Here is a 25,970-nt window from a genome sequence, read left to right as displayed (position 1 = left end):
AGAACCTCTCTATGTACAAATGCCAGTGTGGCAGCACCGGGACGATGGAGACTAGTGGACCCCTGGCGTGGGTCACTGGCCAGGCAGCCTAGTATAATGGATAAGTTCTCTGCCAGTGGGAAGCCCTGTCTCAATAAATAACATGGACAGTATTCTGAGGAATAGGGCTCCCATAAAAAGGCATACATTTGTACCTACACACACACATACACGCACACGCACATGTACACGCACAGAGTGCTGCCTTTGATATGTGTAAAGTTTGAATCAACTCTGAGGGTGGGACAGACATACTCTGGTTGTCATTATCCTGACCAGGAGCCTTAGGTGCCACTGCATAGCCTGCTGCATACGCACTGCAAACCCTGGGCTCACTGGCAGCTTGTGGAGTTGCCCAACAGACACTGCCTGAGCCAGCAAAGGGTATGTGGCACAACGTGGAGTGTTCAGATGCCAGGGTTTTGCTATTTCTGTTTTGCAGACCACTCCCAGACTTACTTGCCAACTGAGGAGCCTGTGGTTAGCTTGAGATTACCAGCAGGCCCGCAACCTAGGGCCCTCCTCACAAGCTGGCCTTGCTACCTCACCTGGTCCCATCCTCAACTGTCCCTGTCCCCCAAACTCCCCACAACCCTATTTTTCTTGTCATTCTCTTTCCTTGAGGTGTCCACTTGCTTTCTTTCCTGTAGACTTTCCTCTCTCCCTTTGCCAACCCCTCCCCCACCCCTTCACCTCCTTCCCTAGGACACACACACACTTATTTTTCAGCAATTCAGCCTTTACTTTATTTTTGAAAATAATTCTGTAGATTCCATTTTCTTCCATGAAACTAAGATCAGGCAACAAACAAGGACACACAAATTTCTCTCCAGCCTGCCCCCTGCATCTTGGCCTGGGAAGATGTGGGAAGGCTGGGAAAGGTCAAGGACCAGAGCCGGCTCAGGGCCACAGATGTCCTGATCTCAGCTGGGGCCACCAGGAGCAAGCCCTCGGGGAGGAGCCCCTGAAGCAAACCCCAGGGGAAAGAGGCATGGAGTCCACTGTCTTCCACTAGGCTGCCCCTGAATCCTCCTAAAGAATGCAGAGAGAACTAACTTTCAGAAAGGAGGGGGGCCACAGGCAAGAAGACAGGGTGCCCACGCATAGACTTTCTGCCTGCCACCGTTCCTGACAACTGGCTCCACCACGGGAGCCAGTCTTGCTTTCGTTCCTACTTTCCATCTCCCTACAACGCACTGCTCTGCTCCAGGACAAGAGCCACGTCAGCAGGGAGAGAAGTCAGGAGGCAGTGCCCCGGCAACAGCAATCCACGCTAACTCTGACAGTGAGTCCCTCTGGTTAGTCTCATCTGACCACAGATCCATTCCTTCCTCCATAATCCAGCCCCACCCTGAGGGAAGGTGCAGAAAGGGAGGATGGGTACATAAAGAGGGCTCATGGGCTGACAGGGGCCAGATCAGGGTGGAGAGAGGCCTGCTGAGGAGAGCTGGAGCTGCCAGGCTCTCTGCAGATGCCCTTGGAGACACTACAAACCTGGCCCCAACAGGCCCAACCCTCCCCATACCACACAGTGGTTTCTTGTTCAATATGCCCTAAATATACCACACAATACTCCCTTGACAACAGGAGTATAACCCTCATCCTATGATTTGTGCACTAGAATGCCACTTGGGGGCTGGCCAGGACACAAAGGGAAGATCTACAGATCCAAGAGGGAGACACTGAGAGGGAGACACTGGCAGGATGGTGTAGCCCAGGACCTGCAGGCCTGCCTCGGCTCAGCACTCGGCAAAGAGACCCAGGAGGGAAAAGCAGGTGCTGCTAATTCCAGCTAGGATCATAGCCAGTCCATGTCTGTGGGGGTGCCAGGTGCACACGCCGGCCCCGGAACTGGAAAGTGACAATGCCACGGTAGCCAGCCCTGGGGACACCAGACTTGAGGTCATCCATGACACCCAGGGCCTTAGCAAAGGCCTTGAAGCTGTCTCTGCTAGTGTACTGTACCCGCACCTCCCCCAGTTCCTTCCGATCATTGGTCCTCACTTTCTCCACCTGTAGCTGGGGGGCACCATAGACCTGGGCGAGGAAGTCCCGGTCATAGGCCTCCTGCTGCAGGTACGACAGGTCCAACTGGGTGAAGGGGACGAACTGCTGGTTCAGCTTGATGAACTTAAGATGCTGGTCAAAGAACTGCCCATGGCTCACACCCTTGCGACCAAAGGTCATAGTTCTTGAAATTTCTGGGCGAATACAAGCCCGTCCTTTCCGCTGCTCAGGTCTGCGCATCCAGTCGTCCCAGAAGGCCTTGGGCCACTTGGGCTCCAGCTCTGCCCACAGATCAGCCAACAGCAGCCATCCAAGGCCAGGAAAAAAGTCTGTTCGATAGAGCAGCTCAGGTTTGCTTGAGTCTACCATCTGCTCCTTGCCATTGTCATTCCAAGCAGACACACACCAAAGGGAGGGGTCTGTTCTCAGCAGTGGGTAGGTGGCCTGGAAGTACTCAAAGAAGTCTGGTGCCACCTCCAGATCATCCTCCACTACCACAGCAGCCGGGAACTTGAACTTGTTGAAGATCTGGCCTAGTGCCCAGCGGTAGTGCCTGGCAATCTTGTAGTAACCCTGGAACTTGCGGTGGTCTGGCTGCACGGCAATGTTACTCAGGTCCGGCTGCCGGATGTGTGTGACTGCAGTGCCATAGGAAGCAATGACCTGTGCTGTCTCTTCATGCCCACAGTCCTGACTGACAATAATGGGGAAACGCTCAGCTGAGGGCCGATAGTGTAACAACTTATCCAAGCAGCGCCGGACAGTGCTGCGGTCACAGGCAATGACCAGGATGGGGATCTGCGCTGGTGAGGGGGTCACAGGCACACGGGGCCAGGCTGGAGGGGCCACAGTGGGAACTCTCCACCTCTGCCTCCACAAAGCATAATGCTCCTTGATTTGCTGCAACAGTCCCCGCTGCCGCTCCAACTCCGCCTCAGCGTCCTCGGCCAGGTGGATGACCTCACGGGTGAGGCTGGCAGGGTCATCACCAAGGGCACTGTCTGAGGGCAGCCTGCCAGGTGCTGGGCGTGTCCAGAAGAAGAGAAGCAGCAGGGCATTCCAGCCCACAAAGATGATAGCACCCCAAAGCACAAGCCCTGCAGTCTGCTTCTTCAGCATCCTGGCCCCCGCAGGGGAGGGCAGGGGAGGGAGGGCTCAAGGCTGCCTTTGGCTTGCCTGGCTCAGGTCCCCACAGTCTAAGGGTTTATTCTTCTAGGCTGAGAGTAGGAAGAAGCCATGTACCTAAAGAGGGGGAGAGAGAAAACCAATTGTTACCTCAAGTTTGTATAATTCCACACAGCAGTGGGGAGAGGCTGGGCACAGGTGAGAGACTGAGGAAGGAGGAGAGAGGGTGGCTGACTGCAGGATTAAGCTGACATGTTCCCTCTACCACTTTAAAACGAGCTAATGAGTCCTCAGGAAAGCAATGTGACTTGGACAAGGAGGCAGAGAATGGTGCTTGTGGAAGAGAGCTGAAAAATAATAAAACAAATTGGAAAGACTCCAACTCCTGGTACCCTACCACACAGACTTCATCTCCTGCCTTTCATCCAGTCTAGGTCAGATCAGAAGGAGTGAGAGGTAAGACCATTTAACCCCCATTCCTCATGTCAAACTGCACTAAAATTACTGATTTTTTTTTAAAAATCAAATGTTCTAACTGACTTAGTGAGGAATACAATGCAAGCCAACACTTGTCTCTGTGTCCAGGTCACTTTGTTTGATACAATGATGTCAGAAGCAAGGCCAGGCGGCCTACACCACTCATGTTTATAGAGGCACTTCTCACAATATCCAAGTTATGTAATCAGCCCTGGTGTCGGTGACAGAGTAACAGATACACAAATGTGGTTTAGATACACAATGGAGCAGTATCAGCCAGAAAGAGCATAATCCTGTCAAAAGAACTGTGTTAATCAAAAGCCAAATATGTACATTTTCTCTCATTGTGGTAACAAATAACAACTTCAAAGTAGAGGAGAGGCAAGGTGTGGTGATGAACCCCTTTAATTCCAGTACTTGGGGGGAGGAGGAGGAGGAAGAGGAAGAGAAGGAAGAGGAGGTGGCGGCAGCAGTAAGCAGGTCTCTGAGTCTAAGGCCAGCCTGGTCTACAGAGCAAGTTCTAGAACAGCCAGGGCTACACAGAGAAACTGTGTCCTGAAAAATAAAAGAAGGAGGGTAGTAGAAAAGATGTATATTATTAGGAAAGGGAAAGGAGCCGGCAGTCCAGAAGGAATGAGAAGGGGGAATAGAGAGGGTGGGTACAACCAAAGCAAGATAGATGCATCTGTGTGATAGTAATATATTAACTTTAAAAGCCATGATGCCCACAACCTCAATGGCTATTAATTAGCCAATACAAATAGACTAAATGAAACAACTGAAGGCCGAAGTAGAACTGTTTGCTGATATGTGAGGGTTTCTAGAAACAGTTATACTGCAATCAATGGTAAAAACAACTAACATACAAATATTCTCATATCCACAATAATAACTAGAAGAAGTAATGGACATTAAAAAAAAAGTCTATGGAAAAATCCATGAAAACAAAATATTTAAAAATAAACTTAAGCATTCAAAAACTTGTATGAAACAAAATTACAATTTCTGAAAAACACTTCAACATCTCTCTCTCCTTCATTAAACCATACTGGAACCATCAAACACCTCAATGAAAATGCTTTTGCAGAGGCAGGCAGATCTCTGTGAGTTCAAGGTCAGCCTTGTCTACAGAGTGAGTTTCAATACAGCCAGGGCTATGCAGACAGGGAAATCCTGTCTTGAAAAAAAAAAAAAACCAAAACCCCAAAACAAACAAACAAACAAAAAGCAAAAAAGCTGTTTATGGAGCTACAAAAAAGTCAGTAGAGCTCTCAAGAAGCAGCAAACACATCGGAACACCAGGTAAACACTAACAATGAGTGGTAAGGAGGGACCTGCTTAATGAGCTATCAAAGCAGTATCCACTAAAGGCCGGCAATTAGACAGTTATGAATAAGCAGGCTAACCAATGGACTAGAACAGGGATGGAATATACAGGCATTTGGGGAAATGTAAAATTGTATCAATATTCAAGAATAATTACCAAGTGCACCACAATTTTAAAACATTAAAAACAAAATAAAACAAAACAAAGAAACAAATGTAAAGGATGGGAGGAAATCTAGTTGCACAGAAAGGCTATCTAATTATGACTCAAAATCTTGGTGTAACAAAAGAATGCTGGTATCCTTCTTACTTGAAAGATTGCTATGTAGATAGAAATTGCACAAGGAAGCCAAAGAGCCAACTGGGTGCTTCTGTAGCATCAGCCACAGATACACAACACCACACTAGAGGGAAAGTTCAAATAACAGAGGAAAAAGAAGTTTAAAAATAATATATATAGAAAATGAGCCAATAATGGTAACTTGTAAGAAATACATACCTACAGTCCTTAACCATATCAAAAACTGTTCAACTTCAAGCATAAGCAAAATGCAAATTAAAACTATCTTGAGATAATGTTACTCACCTGACTTAGTCTCTTAGTGACTGCTGAGGAACCTAAGTTCTCAATCTGGGGCTGGAGGAAATCAGTTGAACTTTAGAGTGAGTGGGTATATTTATTGTCTTTATTACAGTGATAATTTAATGGATATATATATATATATATATATATATCAAAACATTTATTTATTTATATATATTTATTGTCTTTATTACAGTGATAGTTTAATGGATATGTGTATATATATATATGTGTGTATATATATATAAATATATATATATATATATATATATATACATACACACACCTCAAAACAAACTGTACCTCTTAAATGCAAGTGTCAATTACACTCCACTAACCCTCTTCTTATAGAAAAGACACTAAGGGACTGGAGAGATGACTCAGTGGTTAAGAGCACTGTTGCTCTTGAAGAAGACCAGAGTTCAGGTCCCAGAGCTCACACAGCAGCTCATAACCATCTACATACAGCTCAGTTCCAGGGGATTTGTCTCCTTCTGACCTTTGAAGGCATCAAGAATGCATACATACAAGTAGGCAAAACACTCATACACATAACATAGAAAAGAATAAATCTAAAAAAATGTAAGACACTTTATCTTTAATATAATCATTAAGTAAAACTGGATGCAGACAGTAGGTTAAAGTATGTGTAGTGGCTGACAGCCACGGAGGTATGTAAGAGGGGACATCGCAATTCTCAGGGAATAAATACACAATGAAATCTTTGGGGCAAAGGTCTATGAAAGATGCCCTCAAGTAGTTCAGAACAGAAATTACCATAGCTACACAGACTGAATGGAGTAAGACATTAATAACAATGAATAATATCTGTATGTCACTCTGAAGGGCCATTTTTATTCCTTAAACTTTTTTTTTTCCAAATAAAGTTTCTTAAGCAATAAAATAAGGCAACATGGAGTCCATTTCCGAGTGACTTCATCCATTAGTATTGTCCCAGGTGGGGACATGCAGTAAGGGAAGCAGAGATGAGCAGGTTTACCTGGAACCCCTCAATCATATGCCTGCTCCTGCCAGGCTCTTGGAAGGGCCAGGACACAAGAATAAGCCTTGCTCTGTACTTACCCCATTCTCTATCCTATCTAAAACTTTAAATCCCAGCTCTGCAGCCCTCTGATCTGGGTCCTGTCTTTCCAAGCTCCTGACCATTAGATTTCCTCCTAAAACCAAGCACCCCCACAATCCAGAATGCCATGCAGCAGAAACCTTGAGCCGTTTCCTCTCAGCTGTGTCATTACACTACTTTCTTGGGAGATGAGAGATGCACCAGTTGCCAGGTCTCCTTCAGTCCCCTTCAGAATATGATCAATGTTGAAACTTTGCAAGAATTCCAATGGCCAGGATTTCAGGATATTCCCCTGACTTCCTGCTTTCTAAATAGGTGACCAAGTAGGGGAAAGTCTTTAAAACAAAAGGATGGGAAACAAACAGCGAAAGGAATCACCTTAAATGACTGGGATAGGACAGTGTCCTTGATTTGTCACTTCAGTTCTATCTGCAAGTTCTCAGAATGGCGGCAAATCCTCAAGAAATCCCTACATACCCTTCAAGTGATTTTACTTTCAAATGACTTGTTTTCTCTAGATGTTGAACTAGGTGCAATGCAATCACTAGAGTGCAGATCAAAGCAAGCCTGGATTGCCTGTCAGCAGGACTTTTAGCAAGTCTACAACCATTTAGAGTGGCTGGATGGCTCATAGAAAAACCTCTCTCTTCAGCTCTTGGTCTCTTCCTACCCTCCTCCTCAGCCCTTCTCTATGAACCCTCCAACAATACTTGATTCTTTTGCCACAAGAATGCACAATTCCCCTGCTGAAGCCCTAGCTGCCTCTCCAGGCAGACTCATCAAGATTCCCTGTGTCATGTTCCTACATATTCTTCAGCGCAGGACGCTCATCCATGTCTGGATGTTAGTAGTGTATGAACTTACACTGACTGTGAATGATGCTCTCTACAGCAGATGCCGTGTCTAGAGGTATGATCCTTGGCTGAAGGGGTGGAAGTTCCTCCAGGGAGCACTGCTCAGTCCCCTCTGGTACCATATGCACTTTGGTACAGATTCTAAAATAATAATAATAATCATCATCATCAAAGCCAGATACCCAAGAAGCAACAAGGCTTGCCATCAGCCTGTGTTTTTCTGTATCTGTAAGACTCAGTTTTCTCACTTCTAAGATGGAAAGCAGAACTGAATACTTCAGCAAGTTGCTTTAAGGATTGGATGAGATATTCCATAGCATATTTACAACAGTACCAGCTATAGAACAAAATAAATGCCAAGATATTCTTTCTTGATGCCTTCAGATCATAAGCGTGCACCTCCCCATTACCATCCACACCAGTGGAACCAGCAAAAGACAACACAAGGTGGGACCAGCGCCACACACTGCCAAGCCACAAACTTCAACATTTAGATGATGCACCCGCAGCCTACACAGATGCACCTGCAGCCTACACAGCGTCTTCAGTGTGGATGCCACATTCGTGCACAATCCCTCCACTGCCATTTCCAATCCAAAACGCACCCAAAAAAGTTTTCGAAGTTTTCACATTCACACACAGAGAGATATAGAGAGAGGCAGAGACAGAGAGGGAGACCAAACCCACCGACAACTTCCCTGTTTCCACTCCAATTTGTGCTGCCCATATACTCATGAGTGTGGAGCCATTCCCTGGACCATGGTGGACCTACCAGGAGCAACATTTCCTTTTTCATTAATTTATTCATTCACTTTAGATCACTATCACAGCTCCCCTCTCTCCTCTCCTCCCATTTCCACCCTACCACCCACTTCCTCTAGTCCCTCCTCCTCTTCTCCTCAGAGAAGGGGCACCCCTCCCCGTCCCCGGGGAACCAACCCGCCCTGGCACATCCAAATTGCATCAGTACTAAGTGCATCCTCTTCCCCTGAGGACAGACAAGGCAGCTAGGGAAAGGGATCCAAAGGCAGGCAAGAGACTCTGAGTCAGAGAAGTACCCACTTCAATTGTTATGGGACCCACATGAAGACCACACTGTACATCTGCTACATATGTGCAGGAGCCTAGGTCCAGTTCCTGCATGCTCTTCAGTTGGTGCTTCAGTCTCCGTGAGCCCTGTGGGCCCAGGCTGGCTGGCTCTGGAGGTCTTCCTGTGCTGTGGGAGCCACACCTTAAAAAAAAAAAAAAAAAAAAAAAAAAAAAGAAGAAAAAAAAAAAACAAGAATATGCATGCAAAAACATTTCACAAATCTGACTCTTTTTTGCAATCACTTAAAAAAAAAAAAAAAAAAAAAAAAAAAACCTCATGCTTTTCTCCCACTGAAGCCAGCAGCTGTCCACAGCTCCTGTCAGGGGTTGGGCCTCACAAACCCCTTCTAACTCTAGAAATGTGAGCAGCCCTAGAAGCCTCAGAGTTATGCCAGGGTTGAAAGTTACCGTCCACTGCCAGTCCTCAGTTCACACACTCTCACCTGGATTGTTTATTATGAATATTGTTTTAAGCTGGAACCTCTGATGTTAGCTCCCCAGCTAACCTAGTCTACCTGTGGCTTCTCTCTAAATACCTTCTGGTAGCAACAGAATCTTGAACACATTAATATTAAAAGCCTTCAGAAGCTGCCACTGCCCACAGGAAAAAGATGAAAACTTCTTAGTTTCACAGAAATGGGCTTCACAACAGCAGACTTTAATCCCGATGCAATCTCATTTCCAACCACAAACGACATGGATCCAATACAATAGCCGCAGAAGGGAGGAGGGAGCGCCACAGTCCCTCGTTCTGATTCTGAGACCCTGTGACTCCTATAAGTCATCCCTAAAAGACAAGACAGCTGAGTGTGATGGAGCACACCTGGAATCTCAGCACTCGGGATGCAGAGGCAGGAGACACTCGGGAAGGTTGAGCCAAATCCAGGCTACAGATCAAGGTAGGACATTGAGGGTATTCCAGCTGACTGCCCACCAGAATCAACCACAAGGTATGAAAGGGAACCAGCCCCATTGGACTGCGACATGAAAGCCCACGAAGTTTGGAAGTTTGGGATAACTCATTACAGCAGTCATTCAGTCCTTGAAATCATGAGAAAATGGACCAGAATTCCTGAGAAGCAGGGTGAGAGCTCTCTGGACCTGCTCCCTTCAGGTCCCTAGCCCCAGTCTTGAAGACTACTGTACTTACATTTCTTACCAGTATTTTTATTGGGGGGCAAATAACAAATTGCTTCAAAATTGGCTTCAAACTGTAACAATCACCTATTTCCTCATCCAATATCAATAGCTGAAGAATTTAGAAAGTGGGGCATAGAGGGAAGGGCCTGTCTGTTTTACATTGGGACCTCGGGTTGGAAGACTCATAACCTAAGGCTAGCCTCCAGTAGATGCATGGTCCATAACACATGTGTAATCTAATGTTGATGTTGACTGGGACACTGGCTGGAGTCACCATCATGTGCTCCTTCATGTGGCCCAGGCTTCCAGTGAACTCAGTGGCTGGGTTCCAAAGAGAAGGAAGTGCTCCAAGACGTCAACAGCATGGCCAGTTGAAGCCTTTTCTTTAGGCAGCCTTGGCTCACTTTTGCTTTATTCAGTTCCTAAGGAGACTGCCAGTTCCTACCATTCCTAAGAGAGAGCAATGAGGTGGAGAGCCGGCTCAGCTGTTAAAAGCACTCGCTGCTCTTCTATAGGACCCAGGTTCTACTTCCAGACCTAGATGGCAGCTCAGAACTCTCAGTAACTCCAATTCAAAGGGCCTCTTTAGGCCTTTGAAAACAACAGGCATGCAAGTGCTGCACAAACATACATGCAGGCAAAACATGTATATGCACAAATATTTTTTTAAAAAGAGAAATGAAAATGGCAAACCCTACCAGTGTGTGAGAAGAGGACAAAGTTAAACTGCAACAGCACTTATGAACAAGGCCACTCGAAAACTCTTTTGCCATATTTTCCTTTTAACGATAGAATATCCTTTCTGAGTTCGAGGCCAGCCTGATCTACAAAGTGAGTTCTGGACAGCCAGGGCTATACAGAAAAACCCTGTCACAAAAAAACAAAAACAAAAACAAAAATAGAATATCCTAGGCTGGGCATGGTGGTACATGCGTTTGATCATGGTACTCCAGAGACAGAGGCAGGCAGATCTCTGTTGAGTTCAAGACCAGCCTGGTCTACAGAGCAAACTCCAGGACAGCCAAGGTTACATAGAAAAACCCTGTCTCAAATACATACATACATACATACATACCCAAAACAAAACAAACAACAAGAGCAAGCAAACAAATAACAAAATAAAATATCCATCAACCCTGACCTGAGTTTTTAATATATCAGTTATGAGATTTACCTGTAATATACACACTCAGTTTAAAACTTGCTTTCATGTTTCCCGTGTTTTTAGGACTCCTTTGAGGAAATTAGCAGGTGAACCCACACCACCACGCACAACAACATTTGCACCATGGTGGGGTGAGACCTGAGTCTCGGCCTGAAGGTTCAGCTAGCTGCCAGGTGGCTCTGGGCAAGTCCTGCCAGTCCCTCTGGGGCCTTCTCACATTCTAATCTGAAGGAGCGCATAAGAGCAGGCTCCTTTCTAAGACGGTGCACATAGTGCAAGCTTGCCTACTACACCTGATGATCCTCCTGCCTCAGCCTGCAGAGTTCTGATATTATAAGTGTGCACTAGCACATCTAGCTTCTAACACTCTGGATTCCATGCTTGCCCCTCTCTGTCAGAGGCTGTTTCTTAGGCAACGAGTAAACAGCAAACAGTCAACTTCCAACTAGGAGCAGTAGAGCAATCATTACTCTAGCCTTACAACTAAGTCTCGAGATGGAAGAACCGTTGATGAACTGTCCCTCCTGTTTCTGCTTTGCCAGTATGATAGCAAGCACAGCTTAAACAAGTACAGAGCACACAGTGTCCATCACAGATAACAGCTCTCTAAGTGAATTACTTTCTTGTTAGACTCTGTATGATGTACCAGGCTCCATAATTTCAGAGGGAAAGAAGAACTGAAAAGAAGTCTGAGTAGACATGCTAAATAATTCAAGAGTATAGAGGGTAAGACCTAGGAGGGATACAGGCTATTCACCTGGGAATAGGTCAAAGGGAAACACAATGCTGCTATAGCCTGGCACCAGACAGAGAGCCCTGAAGCCGTTACCTGAAGAACCTCTGCCTCAGTTCCTCTTCTGTAAACAGACAACTGACTTTCGTCTTCTCCACCGTCCTTGATGTCTGGATTAGAATGGCAATACCTTGACATCCTAAGCAGAAAGTGAGTTTAACCTGTTGCAATGACATGGAGTTTGAACACACTGTAATACAGCCTTCTGAGAAACAGAAGCGGGGATGTAATGTTGCCATCACTGGTGATCTCCATACTAAAAAGTCAAAGACTAGGACTAGAAACGGGAAGACCCCAGAATCAAGGACGCTCTAGTCTAAATAGTATTAAAAATGACAGGCAATAAAGCTGGCCAGCAATATTCAAGCACGAGAGCCTTACAGTAGCCAAGGTTAAAGAAAATGAAGCTTCACCAGAAGGCCACTCTTCCATGGAGACATCGAATGGGTGGGCCACAGTCCCTCTGAACCACATTTTGAACAATGGGGGGCTCTGCACCTCTTGGGAGCCCCCTGTTCCAAACATACTAGAAATGAGGCTAGGAAAAAAAGTTTTCTTGCCAAATCACATATTTCAACATTGAGTCAAATTTTCCTTGTGGCTGAGCAAAAGCCAGCCCTAGTAACTTATGAAGCCTGGACGCTGGGGTGAGGCTTGCATAAAGTCCACTTTCCACTCCAGTCCCCCACTTCTTCAGGGCGATCCCATCTCTCCCCTGCCCTGCCCCGCACCCAAGGTGCCCTCCTGCCTGAGTTTCACAACAGCCCCTCCTGGAGAAGCCACCCTCCCTCCAGCAGCTGAAGGCCAGGAATCCTGTAGCTGTGCGTTAAGTTCCCACTTCCCCGCGTGGGGGAGACTGCGCGCTGCGCGGCCCCGGGCGGGCCCGCCACTCTCACCGCCCTGGCTTTGGAGCACACTCGGGACTCAGACCTGACTCCCCTGGCTGCGCGGCCTCCCTCCTCCGGGGTTCTTGCCCTCCTGGGACAAGCCCCAGGACTGAGGACGCTGGCGTCCCCCGGCCCAGCTCACCGGATCCTCTCAACTCACCCCGCCTGGAACCAGGCTCGCCCCGACTGGCAACACCCAGCGCTGGAGCGGCCTCGTCCGGTCTGGTTGGCCTTCCTGCTAGCCGGCAATGTGGTCCTTCCCCGGGAGGGCGGGGCGGCGCTCCCCAGCCCCTAGGCCCCTCTGTTGGTCCCCGCCCTGCCACGGGCGAGTCCGCGCTGGCCCCTCCTTCCAGGGCCTTCCTCTACTGCTCACTTCCTGATCACCGGTCAAGATCTAAACAACGGGTCTTCCCAAGTCCCCCAACTTCGAAAGGCAGTGGTAGCAGAGATGTTTGTTTGAGGCCTTTTCCCTCTCAGTCGCAGCTCCTGTGTAGATGCCAACCCCACTCACACCCTGAGCCTTGTCCAGTACAGACTTTTCCCAAGAGTGTCCCTTGTCCAGCCCAGTGAATCCAGAGATTCACCGACTTTGAGGGGTGCAGCACTTGGTGGCGTTAGAAGCGTTTCCTCAGCAAGAAGAGCGTTCACCAACCTCAATACTAAGAACCTGGGAACCATTCCCATATGCGAGGCAAGTTGCTGACTATTAGTTGAAAAAAACAGCAAGAGAGGGGTGAGGGTGCGCAAGCAACAAGTATTCGGTTTCAAAAGGGAAGCTAGGGAGGAAACACCTGCTGCCCAAGGTGGGTAAGAGCCAGCCCGCCGGTTCAGTTCTTTCTTGTGTGTGTGTGTGTGTGTGTGCCCCTTTATGGGTGGGGGGAAACCAAAGTTAGGCCTGTACACTGAACCTAAGTCCTAAGGAGGAAAGAATCAATCACAGGCTTTCAGAGTAACCCTAAAAATGAATGGGAGGGGGACGGAAACCCCTGGATCTGTATTCCCTGGTATTTTAAAGCAAAAGAAACATGGAGGGGCCTGGGAGCGGCAGGGAAGACTCATCAGGACCCAGCTGAATAGAGTACTTGGTAAGGAATACCTCAATCGGAGCCTCAAGCAGCCTGAGAGGGGGAGGAAAGATGACAACCAGGAGTTTCAGGGTCTGATTTAGATGTCAGCAGTGGCCCCAGAGCACAAACTATTTCTGAGATCAGAGCCCTGCATTATTAGCAACCCCCAGTAAGCCACATCTCACTGACTGGACCATTCTGGAATCAGAGATGTCTGGGAATTCCTACTGTCCACTCACCATGGTACCACAGCCCCCACTGGCTCCCACATCCTGCTGTGCCTGGCCCTCTGCATAAGCCTTGGCTCCCACCACCCTTGGATCTTTCACCCATGAGGGGAGCAGAAAACCACAGGCTGCTCAGCAAGTGACTTTTCAGAGGCTTTGCCAGTTGATTACTAGATATACTCAACCTCAGACAGACCCTCCTACCTACAGACTTCATCACTACCTGTTCCAGTGTCCCCAAGTTAACCAGTACTTTTAGTGGTATGTGTTTTCTGAGTGTTATTCACTAACTTGTTTGTACAAGACACCAGGAATTATGCAGGAAGTAGAGAGTGCCTTAAGGGCCCTGTGGGCAGGTGAGGAAGTAAAACAAAATTGTCAGGAGACACTAGGAAGCTGCCCTTCCTTCCAAGCCTGTTTCCTTGGCCTCTCTGTACACTCTCCCGGCATCTCTGCAGAGCACAGCAGGGAGAAGTCTGAGGCTTTGGGTGTAGGGAAGCTGTTAAGTCAGAAGTCATAGCCAGATTTTAGATTTAGGCATTTCAGCTTCCAAACCTGGTACCCTGGTACCCTGGTACCCGAGTCCTTGAGAAGGACTGCTGAGATGGCTTTGTGCCCATGTGACACGACACAGTGGGGCAGCGGAGAAGCTTCAGAGCAGCAGCTGGAATTCTGCCCTCACGTAGAGGAAAGGGCTGACGCATGAGTGAGGAGGGCTGTGTGTGGGTGTGGTGTGTGTATGCCCACTATTTCCAGTTTAGCTGACTGCCACAGACTGTGACAGGAAAGTCAAGCCCATGCATGTGCCAAGAGAATGTCAATGTTTATATACTTTAGGCCTCTTTCTACTTCCCATAAAAAGGAATTAAGGGACTTACAGCCTTCACACTCAGTGCCAAAGTATGAGAAAAAAAAATGACCAAGTTCCCTGGATGTGTAAAAAGTTGGGAAACTGGCCCATAGATAACCAAAATATAAGGAGCGCAAATCACCATCCTGGATGAAATCCATACATAGTGGGTCCTGAAGATGGTGAAGACGGAGCAGCCCAGGCCATGTCAGAGTGACTTTCCTGCCAAGGCACTTAGACAGGAAGCAGGTCAGAACACAGTAACTCCCCACCACATCCATCTCTTCAGCCCTTTGTTTAAATTCCAAGGCTCACAAAATGATCCCCAAATGCAAAAAGGCTACCCTGCCTCTGGAAAAAAAATAGGCTACAACATAGAATTTGGATTGGGTAAATTTTTAAACAAGGGTAATAGTATTTGGTCTAAGAAACAAGCACGTATCAGTACTGAGGCCTTGGGCTCTAGAGAGGTTACACTAGGGAAGAAAGTAAGAAATCGGAGCTGTGTGTCTAGACTCCGGGGATGAGCCTGGGATCAGATTATGTGCAAATGGAAAAAACAGGAAGATCTAGTCACAGGATAACAGAGAATTAAGAGGTAATATGCTTGCCTGCCTACTCTGCTACCACCAAAAAGGAACTTTAAAAAAAAAAAAAAGTAAAAACTTCCAGGAAATTGATCCTCACAAACTCCAGCCTGGCTACCTGAAAGTGTTTGCAGTTTGGAAAGGACTTATGCTCTGAATTTCTCAAGAAACCTTGGCGTAAAGCCGCAAGAGGAAACAAAACCAAAGTGTTAAACTGGTGTTTAAGTTTCCTTTCTCATTCTTCCTAACATGTCTGTCCCAAACCACATAGTGATAGAGAAAGAAACTCAAGCTTACTAACAATGTAGACACTGAGCAATGCCTCTGAAATCCTTCATTAGCTACCTGCACTTCCTTTAGAATAAAGGTCTAAATAAATGCACTTAAAAATTCCTACACAACGTGTGATTAAATTTACCACCAGTCCTGGCTAAACAGCCTGACACACTTGAGTGTGGTACCCTAGCAATCTGCTGATCCCATGAGAAGGCTGGAAAGAAGTGTCTGACCGAAGAGTCACAGGAGATGGGAGAGCTGGGTTCTGGCAGCTGAAAGCCTCTATCTAGCTCATGTTAAAGAGGAGACGACTTACCAGAGAGGCTGCCAGGGCACCCAGTTTCTCTCTCTGGCAGGCTGATGCTAAAGGCAACTGCACAAGTACAATCAGCATATGCCACACCCCTTCAGTGAGCTCTTCCTGCTCAGGGCCTCCGTAGCTCTTCCTCAAACTAGAAAAACAATCCCCACACTCTTCCTTAAAGAGGGAAAGCAGATAACAGACCTGACACTTTGAAAGACATCAATCAGTGCAACACACCTCCTTAGTACTCTGGGTGCTTTAGGTTCTCACAGGCCAGGAGGGACTCCTCAGGAGGATGAGGAAGTCTTCTAGAACATATCATGCCCTATAGGTCACTCAGGAGGCACTGCCATAAGAAATCATGATCCCCATACATAAGCAAAGACTGGCAGCCATGCATTTATTGAGTGGATGGAGGGAAGGTGACGCATCCAACTATGATTCACACATAGAAGTCTGGTCTCTTCAGGAGTCCAGACAAGCTTCAGACAAGATAAACAGCTCAGAGCCAGAAGACCTATTCAGGGCAGACTTCTCAGGCTTCAGGCCACTGAGGAAAGACAGGGACTCCTATGACAAGAGGAACAGTCGTTGTCTTCAGTGACTGCGATGTCCCTCTGTAATTGACTTACAGGCTCAATAAGTCTCGATAGCCCTGGCCAGCATATGCTGTCTCAAATTCATCCACCGAATCTCTTGCTTTTTGCTGTTGACATCATCACTAAGAAAAGCAGGCACCTTGGTATAAGTAAACTGAGCTTCCCAAAAAATAAAAACCATCCAAGCAAGGTGCAGGCAGGTACCAAGATAACTAAGAACAAACTTGCCTGGGTGATGTACAACCGAAAGAGAAATGAAAGCCCAAGAGATGTCAGTTTGGAGGCGGTTGTCACCTGAGAACAGATGGGATATGACTGGAGAGAAAAGGTCCAGCACCCACTCCAAGAAATACAGTTCTGTCTTCTCTCTAGCTCTTCTTAAAACTTCTATCCCCAAAGCTGACAGGACCCCTCAACTGAAGTTTTCCTAAAACTGTCCACCTTTATATAACATGATGAAACCATTGCCCGGCAGGCCTTCAATCAGTATGTCTGCTGTGGCTCTAGCCAGCACGTTCATTCAATAAAAGAACGAACTTCCATTCAGAGCTTTTCCATGTGTTACGATAAACAAGAAATCCAGTAGAGTCAATGTTGCCGTTTTATATGTGCAAGGCCCAGGGTACTTTCAAAATGTAAAATTATTCTGTTTGTTCCTAGTAGCAACCTGACTGAAATATCTTCTAGTGTGAGGAGAACAGGACAGAGGTAATTATCATATCTCAACTTGCACATTGACCAGGAGAGTCTGAGCTCGACCACAGATTTTACTGTTCCCCAAACTCAAGCTCTGTTTGTGTTCTTTCCAGGAGATTTCATGACCTAAGCTTCCTTACTGCGGAAGGAAGGAGGCAGAGAGATGGTTTAGTAAGCTATCTAACCATTTCCTACCCTCCAGCTCCCTTCCCCGCCTCCCTTGAAGTCTTACTCTGTCAACAGATTCCCCAAACAGAGCATCGGCCAGAGTAATCCACTTCAGCCTTAGCCCAGACTGATTTGAAATCCTATTATCTCACTGGAAGAAAGGCTTTGAAAGGCAACTAATCCAACAGCCCTCCTGAAGCCCGATTTCCTTGCGGGCTCTCCTTGACCTAACCTCACCTACCTAAACTCGCAATCCTTTCCCAGCTATTCACTGTACTGTCAGTGCGGGACGGGAAAGAAACAACTCTACCCCCTTAGAGGAGTGAAGCCGAGGTGACCATCAGGATAAGGGTTCTTATCAGGACACGGGTGCTGTGACTTCCGACATGGCTGCATTCCCAGACCTTTCCCATTCACGCTCCCTGTACAACAACAAGGTAGTAAGTAATAAAGTCACCGAAACCTTACCTTTCTTTTCTTCTCTCTGTCGCTTCCCTGAAGATCATCAACCCTGCCCCATCCCCCAACCTAACACTTCATTTCCAAAACTGAGAATCAGGTCCCCCAAAGTACAGCTTCTCTCCACTTATCCAGATCCAAAGTCCATGGCCACGTGGACCCTGATGGGGAGGAGTCTGGGGGGGAAGGGGTGTGTCCGGGCCCCTCCCCCCCCACTGCTGACTTCAGTGTCCCTCCCAGGCGCGTGTTACATCCCTTCATCCAGCTGGCTTTTACAGCTCAGAGGCTAGTGGTAGAGAGATTGCAGGGATTAGGCCATCTCTTGCTCAGACAAGAGAAGTCATCCTCTGGTCCACTTGTGTTCTGCCGGGGCTCAGGAGAAGAAACAGGCTTTAACACCAACATGGCCCGGGAGGCTGATCTCTGTGGGAACCTGTGGAACATTTAAACAGTATGACACTCTAATCTAATACATGCCCCAATGGATTTCTAAGACTTCCATATTCACCACACTCCTTTACCGTGTTCAGTCAACAAACTCTCTTGAGTATACCACACAATTTGTATAAAAAGTACATCCTTCATGCACATACTGTATCCCCATCATTTTGAGCATATGTGTTTATGTGTGTTTGTGACATGCCTATTCTCAGAGCAGAAATGTTACCAAAAGTACTGTCGGTATGGGAAGACTGTCTTCTAGAAAATACAGAAATAGGGTCTACTGTTCTCTAAAACACCACTTACTAATCCTCTCTCTCAAGCTTCTCTGGGAGTTCAGTGTTTTAATCTCCTACCTCCTGTCAATCCTACCCAGCACTAGCCTCTGGTGCCTTTCACAGGCATTCCCTGCAACCCTCACCTCCCCCCACTGTTTCCAAAACTATGCCAAGGATGCAATTCCAAATTTCTTTCAAACTCCTTCACAGGACCACTCCCGAGAGCACGCTCCTGGAATATTTGAGGCCTGTGTCCGGTTTGTAACAGCCCCAATTTCTCAGTTTGGGAGCCCTTCCTGTTGCCCCATCCCCTGTCAGTACGTACACACACACACACACACACACACACACACATACACGCATAGACCCCCCTCTTCCTGTAGGGGCGTGGCCGACACATGACACCCCCCACCCCTCAAGAACTTAACTCCTCCCACCCTTCCCTTCCAAACCCCGCGCTCGGCGCTCGGCGTTCTCACGGCACAGTGACACTGAGACCCTCCCTGTACTCAGAACCCTCCCTTCCGCTGCGCCTAGGACTCAGTCCCTCCCTGCACAGGCTGCTTACCTGGGCCCCGCCCATCGGTCCGGGCTGGGAGCCTCCGCCCTCCCGGCTCCAGATCCAGGCCGGGGCCCGGTCCCTGCCGCCCGCAGGCCCCACCCCCTCGACCCCCTGCGGCCCGGCCCTCCCCCTCGCGCTCCTTCTCCCCTCCCACCAGACACCGCAGCCACTTCCGCCTGTCCTCCGGAAGTAGGTCCTGGGCAACCGCTGGCTCCCCACTTCCCCCCCTCCATCACCAACGCCGCGGCGGGAGCACGGGAGGTGTGTCTACACGCTTGGGCCAGTTGTGCAGTGTTCACGAGGTGGAGGGCGGGCGTTGCAGAAGGCCTCTGGGAAGATGTAGCGGGGGGGGGGGGGGGGGGGGCTCGGGACGGGAGCAGCCCACCAGGGGGCGGGGCGGAGGCTGAGGCCTAGAGCGGGAGCGTGCGGCGTCACTCAGTGCGGCGCGAGAAGCAGCGCGCTTGCGCCGCCGGCCCTCCAGCCGGTCGCTCGCGTTGACGCTCCGGCTGCCAGAGGTGGCAGGAACTAGGGCGGAAAGTGGAGGCGGGACCTGCGTGGCTGCACTGCCTCTGTCCTGATGCCAGGAGGTCGCCTAGCAACTGCCTGGTGGAAGTAGCTTCTAGGGTCACGGACCCTTTTAGGCACTCTTTATGCTAGCACGCCAAAGCCTGTTCTAACAAACCTGTCACTGAGCTGAGCTGCCTGAGTAGCAGTGGCGGAAAAAAGTTTTATTTCATTCATCACTATTTTCCACTGCCTCGCTAGATGAGGTAGGACCTTTCTAAAAGGATGGAGAGCACTCGGTTACTGTTTACTGAACATGAACTTGTGCTGAGCCCTTTATAACTAGTATCTGAATATCCACCGGTCAGAACCCCAGATACAATCTACTAGAGCAACAGAGGTTTAAGGGAGGTTGCGAGATGTTAGAGCTGACGGGGTAACTGGCGAGATCTGTGACACTTGGTCACATGGTTATGCCTCTAACTAGTACCAGCTGACTAAAAGAACCTAATCTTAAGGCTGGAGAGAGGGATCCTCAGCTAAGAATACTTGCAATTCTTACAGAATTCGGCTCTCTGCACCAACATGGCTGTTTAAAATCATTTGTGACTCCAGTTTTTGAGGATCTCATACCCTCTTCTGCCTTTGGTCCACCAGGCAAGCATGCAAAGCACTTATATGCATTCAGACAAAACATCCACTCACATAAAATAAAAAATATCAAAAACTACACTCAGGGGCAGGCAGTGATGATGCACGCCTTTAATCCCAGCACTTGAGAGGCAGAGGCAGATGGATTTCTGAGTTCGAGGCCAGCCTGTTCTACAGAATGTGTTCCAAGACAGCCAGAGCTACACAGAGAAATCCTGTCTCAAAAAAACAAAACAAAACAAAACAAACAAAAAACACTACACTCAGAAGCACTGGACTTAGAAGACCAAATTACACTGTTGATTTTCCTAGAAACAATACCCTTTACATCTAAGGATTCTAGTTTTTTATTTTGTTCAGTTTGCCAGCAGCCAGTTGTTATACTTGGAAAAGTTGCTAGAACTTTCTGTACCTCGATTTTCTCATAACTACACTTGGAATAATGAAAGTCCCTCACCTTGCTCAATTAATGTGACCACTGATTTAATGCTTAAGTGCTTAGAACTTCCCAGTCTGTGTACTAAGGGCTCATAATATCTGTAACCATTCTTATAATTTATTCACAAGCATGTCTATGTTTTGTTCTTCTCTGTATAGTTTTGCTGTCCTGAAGCTCACTGGGTAAACCGGGCTGTCCTCAAACTCAAGGAGATCCATCCTATCTCTTCTGGGATCACAGGTGTGCACCGTCATGCCTGGCCTCTGTGTAGTAATCTGACTGTTTTTAGAATATCTTGTACTTATCTCCTCTGAATGTGTAACTCATTAGTCATTGCACCATTTTCTAAAATCATTCACTTCAGCAGTTCCAGGTGGTAAGGATAGAATCTTCTAGAAGACTAAATTCCCCTATTCTTTTTTCATGTTCTTTGTAGCTTTAAAAAATTCTTTTTTGTTAATTTAGCTAGTGTTCCCACTTCAGATGTAGAACAACAGAGGATGGGACAAACCTAGACAACCACAAAAGCTAAGGTGTAAAGCTTCACAGATGCTATGACAAATCTGGAATCAGAATATTAAGCAACATGGTGGGAATTTCACCCCTTGGATAGGACTGAGGCTATGTAAGTGCACTTAGAAAGTGAAAGCCCTCTTGCCTCATGTCACCAACAAAGGTGTATTTACTCTTTTGTGTCTTACCCTGACTTATTTAATCCTTGAATTGTGATTTTAATTTATTCTACTTTGGATGTTCCTTCCTAGTTAAATTATGTACTTAAGAGTAGACATCCTGTGTACCTTAAAACCCTCATCCTTATATTTGTTCAATTTAATTAATATTTTACTGGCAGGCTCAGATGCTGTCATGTTTCTTTGTGGGCTCAAGAGATTAGGTTTCCCCTTCACCAAGCTAGGATACAGAAACCTATGGTTTATCTTGCCAGAAGTTCTCATACAGAACTGATGGAACATGAGTGTGGAGACACTTTTAAAACTGGAGCTGATAAATATCTATAGTACTTGTGAGTGCACAGGCAGTCAGCAGAAGTGCCAAGGTGCTGTGTACACTGAGCACCTTTAGGGGAAGCACTTGACCATCTGCTACCTGTGGTCCATAACATATGACTGATAAGACAGAGAAAGCCAAGTATTTCTTTTTTTTCTGAGACAGGGTTTCTCTGTATAGTCCTGGCTGTCCTGGAACTCACTTTGTAGACCAGGCTGGCCTTGAACTCAGAAATCCACCTGCCTCTGCCTCCCAAGTGCTGGGATTAAAGGTGTGCACCACCATGCTCGGCTATAATCACTTTTTCGCATGAGGTAAATCACACTGTCCCCTATTGACATTATGTTGCTTCGTGTTAAATACATTGCTTGTTGAAGCTGTATTTCTAGGACCCAAATTCATCTCATAATGTTAATCCAAGCCAAAGAGTGCTAATTTCAGGGTATCATAACTCCTGAGCTTCCTGTGGCAACCCAGGATGAGATTCAATTTTAGTAAGAGCAATATTATTGATCATTCCGTGTTCCAAAGTGCTGCATTGGGCATTGAGGGTGGCTACCTTTTAAAATCCTACTAGCTTGGTTTCACATTCATAAATAGTTCCCCACAACTTCAAAAGCTGCCAGGAGCCATCTAGGAGGAGCTAAAGACTACCAGGTGATCTTCCTGAGATGGTTCCACCATGGACTGTAAAGTTAGGACGTGGTCTCTTTTTTAGGCAAGATCTAGGAGATTACATTTAGGAAGGATTCCAGCTATTAATATGATTTTCCTGTTTCATTAAAAATATATACTAATCACTAGGTATTATAGCCCACCCTTTTGAGCAGATTTTTGCAGAACAAAAATCGTACTGTCTTATAGTGATGTTATATAGACAAATAGATGACTTCTTAATTGTTAATGGTGATTCTATAAAATGTCCTAAAATTATATTAGTAATCATTATGCTCTTTTATAATAGAACTGCTATTAAGTCCTTTCTGATGTCAAAACTGCAAAGAGAACTCTGTGAGTCTTCAAGTGTCACAAATTAATTGCTTCTGAGATAGAAAGCAGACATTATAACTTAGAGAGCATTCCAAGAGGTTGTAAAGCAACCCAAGGTCATGAAAAGGGAACTAATAATTTTTTGTAGGTGCAAGGACAGGGTTTATCTATGTGAAACTTCAGTGATAACTTAGTTATAGTCTTTAATGCTCCATGAACCTGTAGAGCTGGTAACAGATAATGAATGTTTAGCCAAATAATTACTCTTAATGGATAAGCATGTAAACGTTCTCTGTTGTGAACTTCTTATTCAATTTTTGACTTGAATTTATGTTTGAACTTCTAGTGAACTTTTGTAAAAAAAAAAAGGGGGGGGGGGATACTAGGAATAACCACGTGACCTGTTCTCCTACAAAAGGTACAGAAGTCTTGGAAAGATAGAATTGCCTAGCATCAGGAGCAAGGGCGTTACTGTTACAGAGCAGGAGAGAGCAAGATTAGAAGAGATCAAAGAACTTCTTTGGAGAATTTTTAAGAAAGAACTTGTTAAGAGAACTTTTAGAGAGAGAGCTTTGTGGAGAACTTAGAAATAAAGGTTAAAATCACTTTTCAAGGTATCCCTTTTTCTTCCTGTGACTTTCATTAGCAAGCTGGGAGTCAGAGCTGAGAAGTTTCTGCAGAGAAGGGACAAAGACTACTTAGCCTTCCTCTGTTTTACTATCAGTTGCTAAACATCAGTGACTGCAGCTTCTGACCTCAGAGGAACTCAGACAGGCAGGTCTGCTACAGAAGCAAAGTGACTTAGGCTTAAGATAGATAAATGTTTTATTATTAAACAGAAACCCTAAATGTCTCATAAGAGCAAGTCTCACCCCCGCCAACACTCTTCACCACTCTACTACCTTCAAGAGAACCAGAAAGAAGAATCTCTGGGGCTGCCCCTGGCAAAAAGCACTTTTATCTTGATAAATACACATAAATTTTAACATCATAACCGAAAAAAATACAATTAAACAGTGCCAAGTACATTCATACTTTCATGTAACCAATCTCCAGAACTCCTTTCATCCTCTAAAACTAAAACTGGGTGCCCACTAAGCAGTAACTCGACATTCCTTTTGGGTGCCCAAGCAAACATCTGCTATTTACTTTGTGGCCATTGACATGGCTGCTCTGTACACTTCATTTAGTGAGATTATGTGTTCAGAACTTCAGTTATCACATTTATGTGGAATACCTCACATATGTATCTCCAACCCAGATGTCTCTACTGAAATCCAGACTCACTGGAAGGTCTTTTAGCTACTGTCTCCAATACACCACACTAAAAAAAAAAAAAAAAAAAAAAAAAAAAAAAAATTTCCCCCCCAAAAAAAAAAAAAAAAAAAAAAAAAAAAAAAGAAATTTTCCCTACCAAAACCTCCTTTGTCCCTGTGTTCCATATCCAAAAGAATGACACTACCTTCTAACCTGCTCCAGAGTGTAAGGGACTATTGCTTTCCTACCTCCCTAGTATCATTTTAATACTTTTATCATTTTACCATTTCTTCCTTAGGGACAACTTTCTTCACACTCATGCCTAGTTCTTTCAGTGACCTTCTAACTTAGACTTGTGTGACGTAAGTAATCTATAATTCTCAGCCTTTCAGGAAATGCTCATAGGCTTTACACACAGTAATTCCTAATTCACTGGATTCCTACAACTCTTGGGAGTGCTCTTCTAGCCCATCCATTCTTTTGCAACACCCGACCACCTGCAGAGCTGCTCTACCAGGGACACCCCATGGCCACAGTAGACTGGGACTCATAAGAAAGTGGTCTTTATTATCCTTCCCGGCCTCTATTTCAGTCTTTCTAGACTTGGCCTTAGCAGGCACCCCTCCCACCCAACCTCCATTCTCTGGAGACTATGACTCTTGGTGCAAACCCAGGGTCCTCCTAGTTCTTTCTTGCTGCACCTTAAGCCTTCTAGTTTAGCTCCATTCATTTGCGACACCAGACTGACTCACAGAAAAACCTCTACTAGGGATCCCCCTGGCCATCACACTTAACTAGGATCCAGAGTGGGCAGCAGCAAGAAGAACAGAACACCAACCCAATAAAGATGAGACCAGATATCTAAGCCAAGAAACACTTCAACTCCAGATGCCTAGACTATAGCACATAATAGTAATTAATAATAATAGTACAATTATGAATGGCCAAGACAGTATGCCTTCTCATGAGGCTAGCAGCTCTATTGCAGTAGGCTCTGAGGAAAAACAGTTTAGCTGAAGCACAGGACTTCAAAAATAGTTATTATAAGTATGTTAAGGACCATAAAGAGAATCTATTTAAATGTTTTAATGAAGGCTGTGAGAACATAAAAAAAAATGAGTGAAATGATGAAAATAAAAATCTCAGGAAAGTAGAATTTAAGAGAAATAGAATCCCTGCAGAAAATCCAAACTGAAGTAAAACTGAAAATGAAAAACTCAATGTCAAACAAAAACCTCAGAGGTAAGCCTCAACAACAAATTAGAAGACCTGGAAGAGAGAATTCCAGGCCTTGGCAAGAAGTTAGAAGAAATGGAAGCTCAGGCAAAGAACATGTTAACTCTAAAAGAAAATGAGAAGTTAGAAATGAAAGCTCAGGCAAAGAACATGTTAATTCTAAAAGAAATGGTCAGTTAGAGAAAATACTAAATCTAAAAATAAATCCAGGACAAAACAACTCTGTGATTGACAGATGAGGAAACAGATAATTTCTGCAACTTATCAGAGCTGCATAGTTAGAACTTGCTCAGACTCTGCTCCAAGATTCTGTTTGTGACTGTAAACCAACTGCCTCTCACAATTATACATAGAACTGTAGACTGGTAGATGTTCCCCGAAAGACTGCATTAGCCATACCCTGGGATGGGATCAGAAGTCTTCCTGGAAACAAACAAAAACATCTGATCATTCCTTCCCTTAGTTTTCCCAAAATTGCCACACTGTAAATCTGTTAGTTTGTGTCAACTTGATACAACCTAGAGCCACCTGGGAAGAAGGAACCTGAATTGAAAGAATGTCCCTATCAAGTCGGCCTGTAGACAAACCTGTGGGCATTTCATTTCCTTGATTAGTGACTGATGTAGGAGGACCCAGTACACTGGAGTGGTACAATCCCTGAGCAGTGGTTTCTGGGTTGTATTGAAAAGCAAACTGAGCAAGTCCGTAAGTAGTGTTTGTCCTTGCCTTCTGTTTCAGTTCCTGCCTAGAGTTCCCTTCCATGATAGATTACCACTGTAAACTGAAACAACCCCTTTCCAAG

The 25,970-nt window shown here is 46.0% G+C and overlaps 1 protein-coding gene across 15 annotated transcripts; it reads right to left on the bottom strand.

The window, feature by feature from the left end:
* Positions 1-760: 760 nt before the first annotated feature.
* Positions 761-19,172, bottom strand: Mgat1 (mannosyl (alpha-1,3-)-glycoprotein beta-1,2-N-acetylglucosaminyltransferase). Of its 15 annotated transcripts, XM_029483679.1 has the most exons (8): positions 19,090-19,172; positions 17,812-18,235; positions 15,893-16,028; positions 11,719-11,821; positions 8,558-8,726; positions 8,183-8,263; positions 7,506-7,636; positions 761-3,288 (listed from the first exon to the last, which is right to left on the bottom strand). In XM_029483679.1, exon 8 carries the CDS (start codon positions 3,163-3,165, stop codon positions 1,822-1,824), a length of 1,344 nt encoding a protein of 447 aa, XP_029339539.1. In that variant the 5' UTR covers positions 3,166-3,288; positions 7,506-7,636; positions 8,183-8,263; positions 8,558-8,726; positions 11,719-11,821; positions 15,893-16,028; positions 17,812-18,235; positions 19,090-19,172; the 3' UTR covers positions 761-1,821. The 15 variants fall into 15 exon arrangements, with proteins under 15 accessions (XP_029339539.1, XP_029339537.1, XP_021032930.1 ...); XM_029483677.1 differs by lacking the exon at positions 15,893-16,028 and having other exon boundaries at positions 11,719-11,843; XM_021177271.2 differs by lacking the exon at positions 15,893-16,028 and having other exon boundaries at positions 8,579-8,726; positions 11,719-11,843.
* Positions 19,173-25,970: the final 6,798 nt, after the last annotated feature.

This window comes from Mus caroli, chromosome 11 (assembly GCF_900094665.2).
Source record: "Mus caroli chromosome 11, CAROLI_EIJ_v1.1, whole genome shotgun sequence".
NCBI classification, from domain to species: Eukaryota; Metazoa; Chordata; class Mammalia; order Rodentia; family Muridae; genus Mus; species Mus caroli.
Note: the sequence above shows the minus strand (reverse complement) of the source record. Positions and strands in the feature narration are given on the sequence as shown.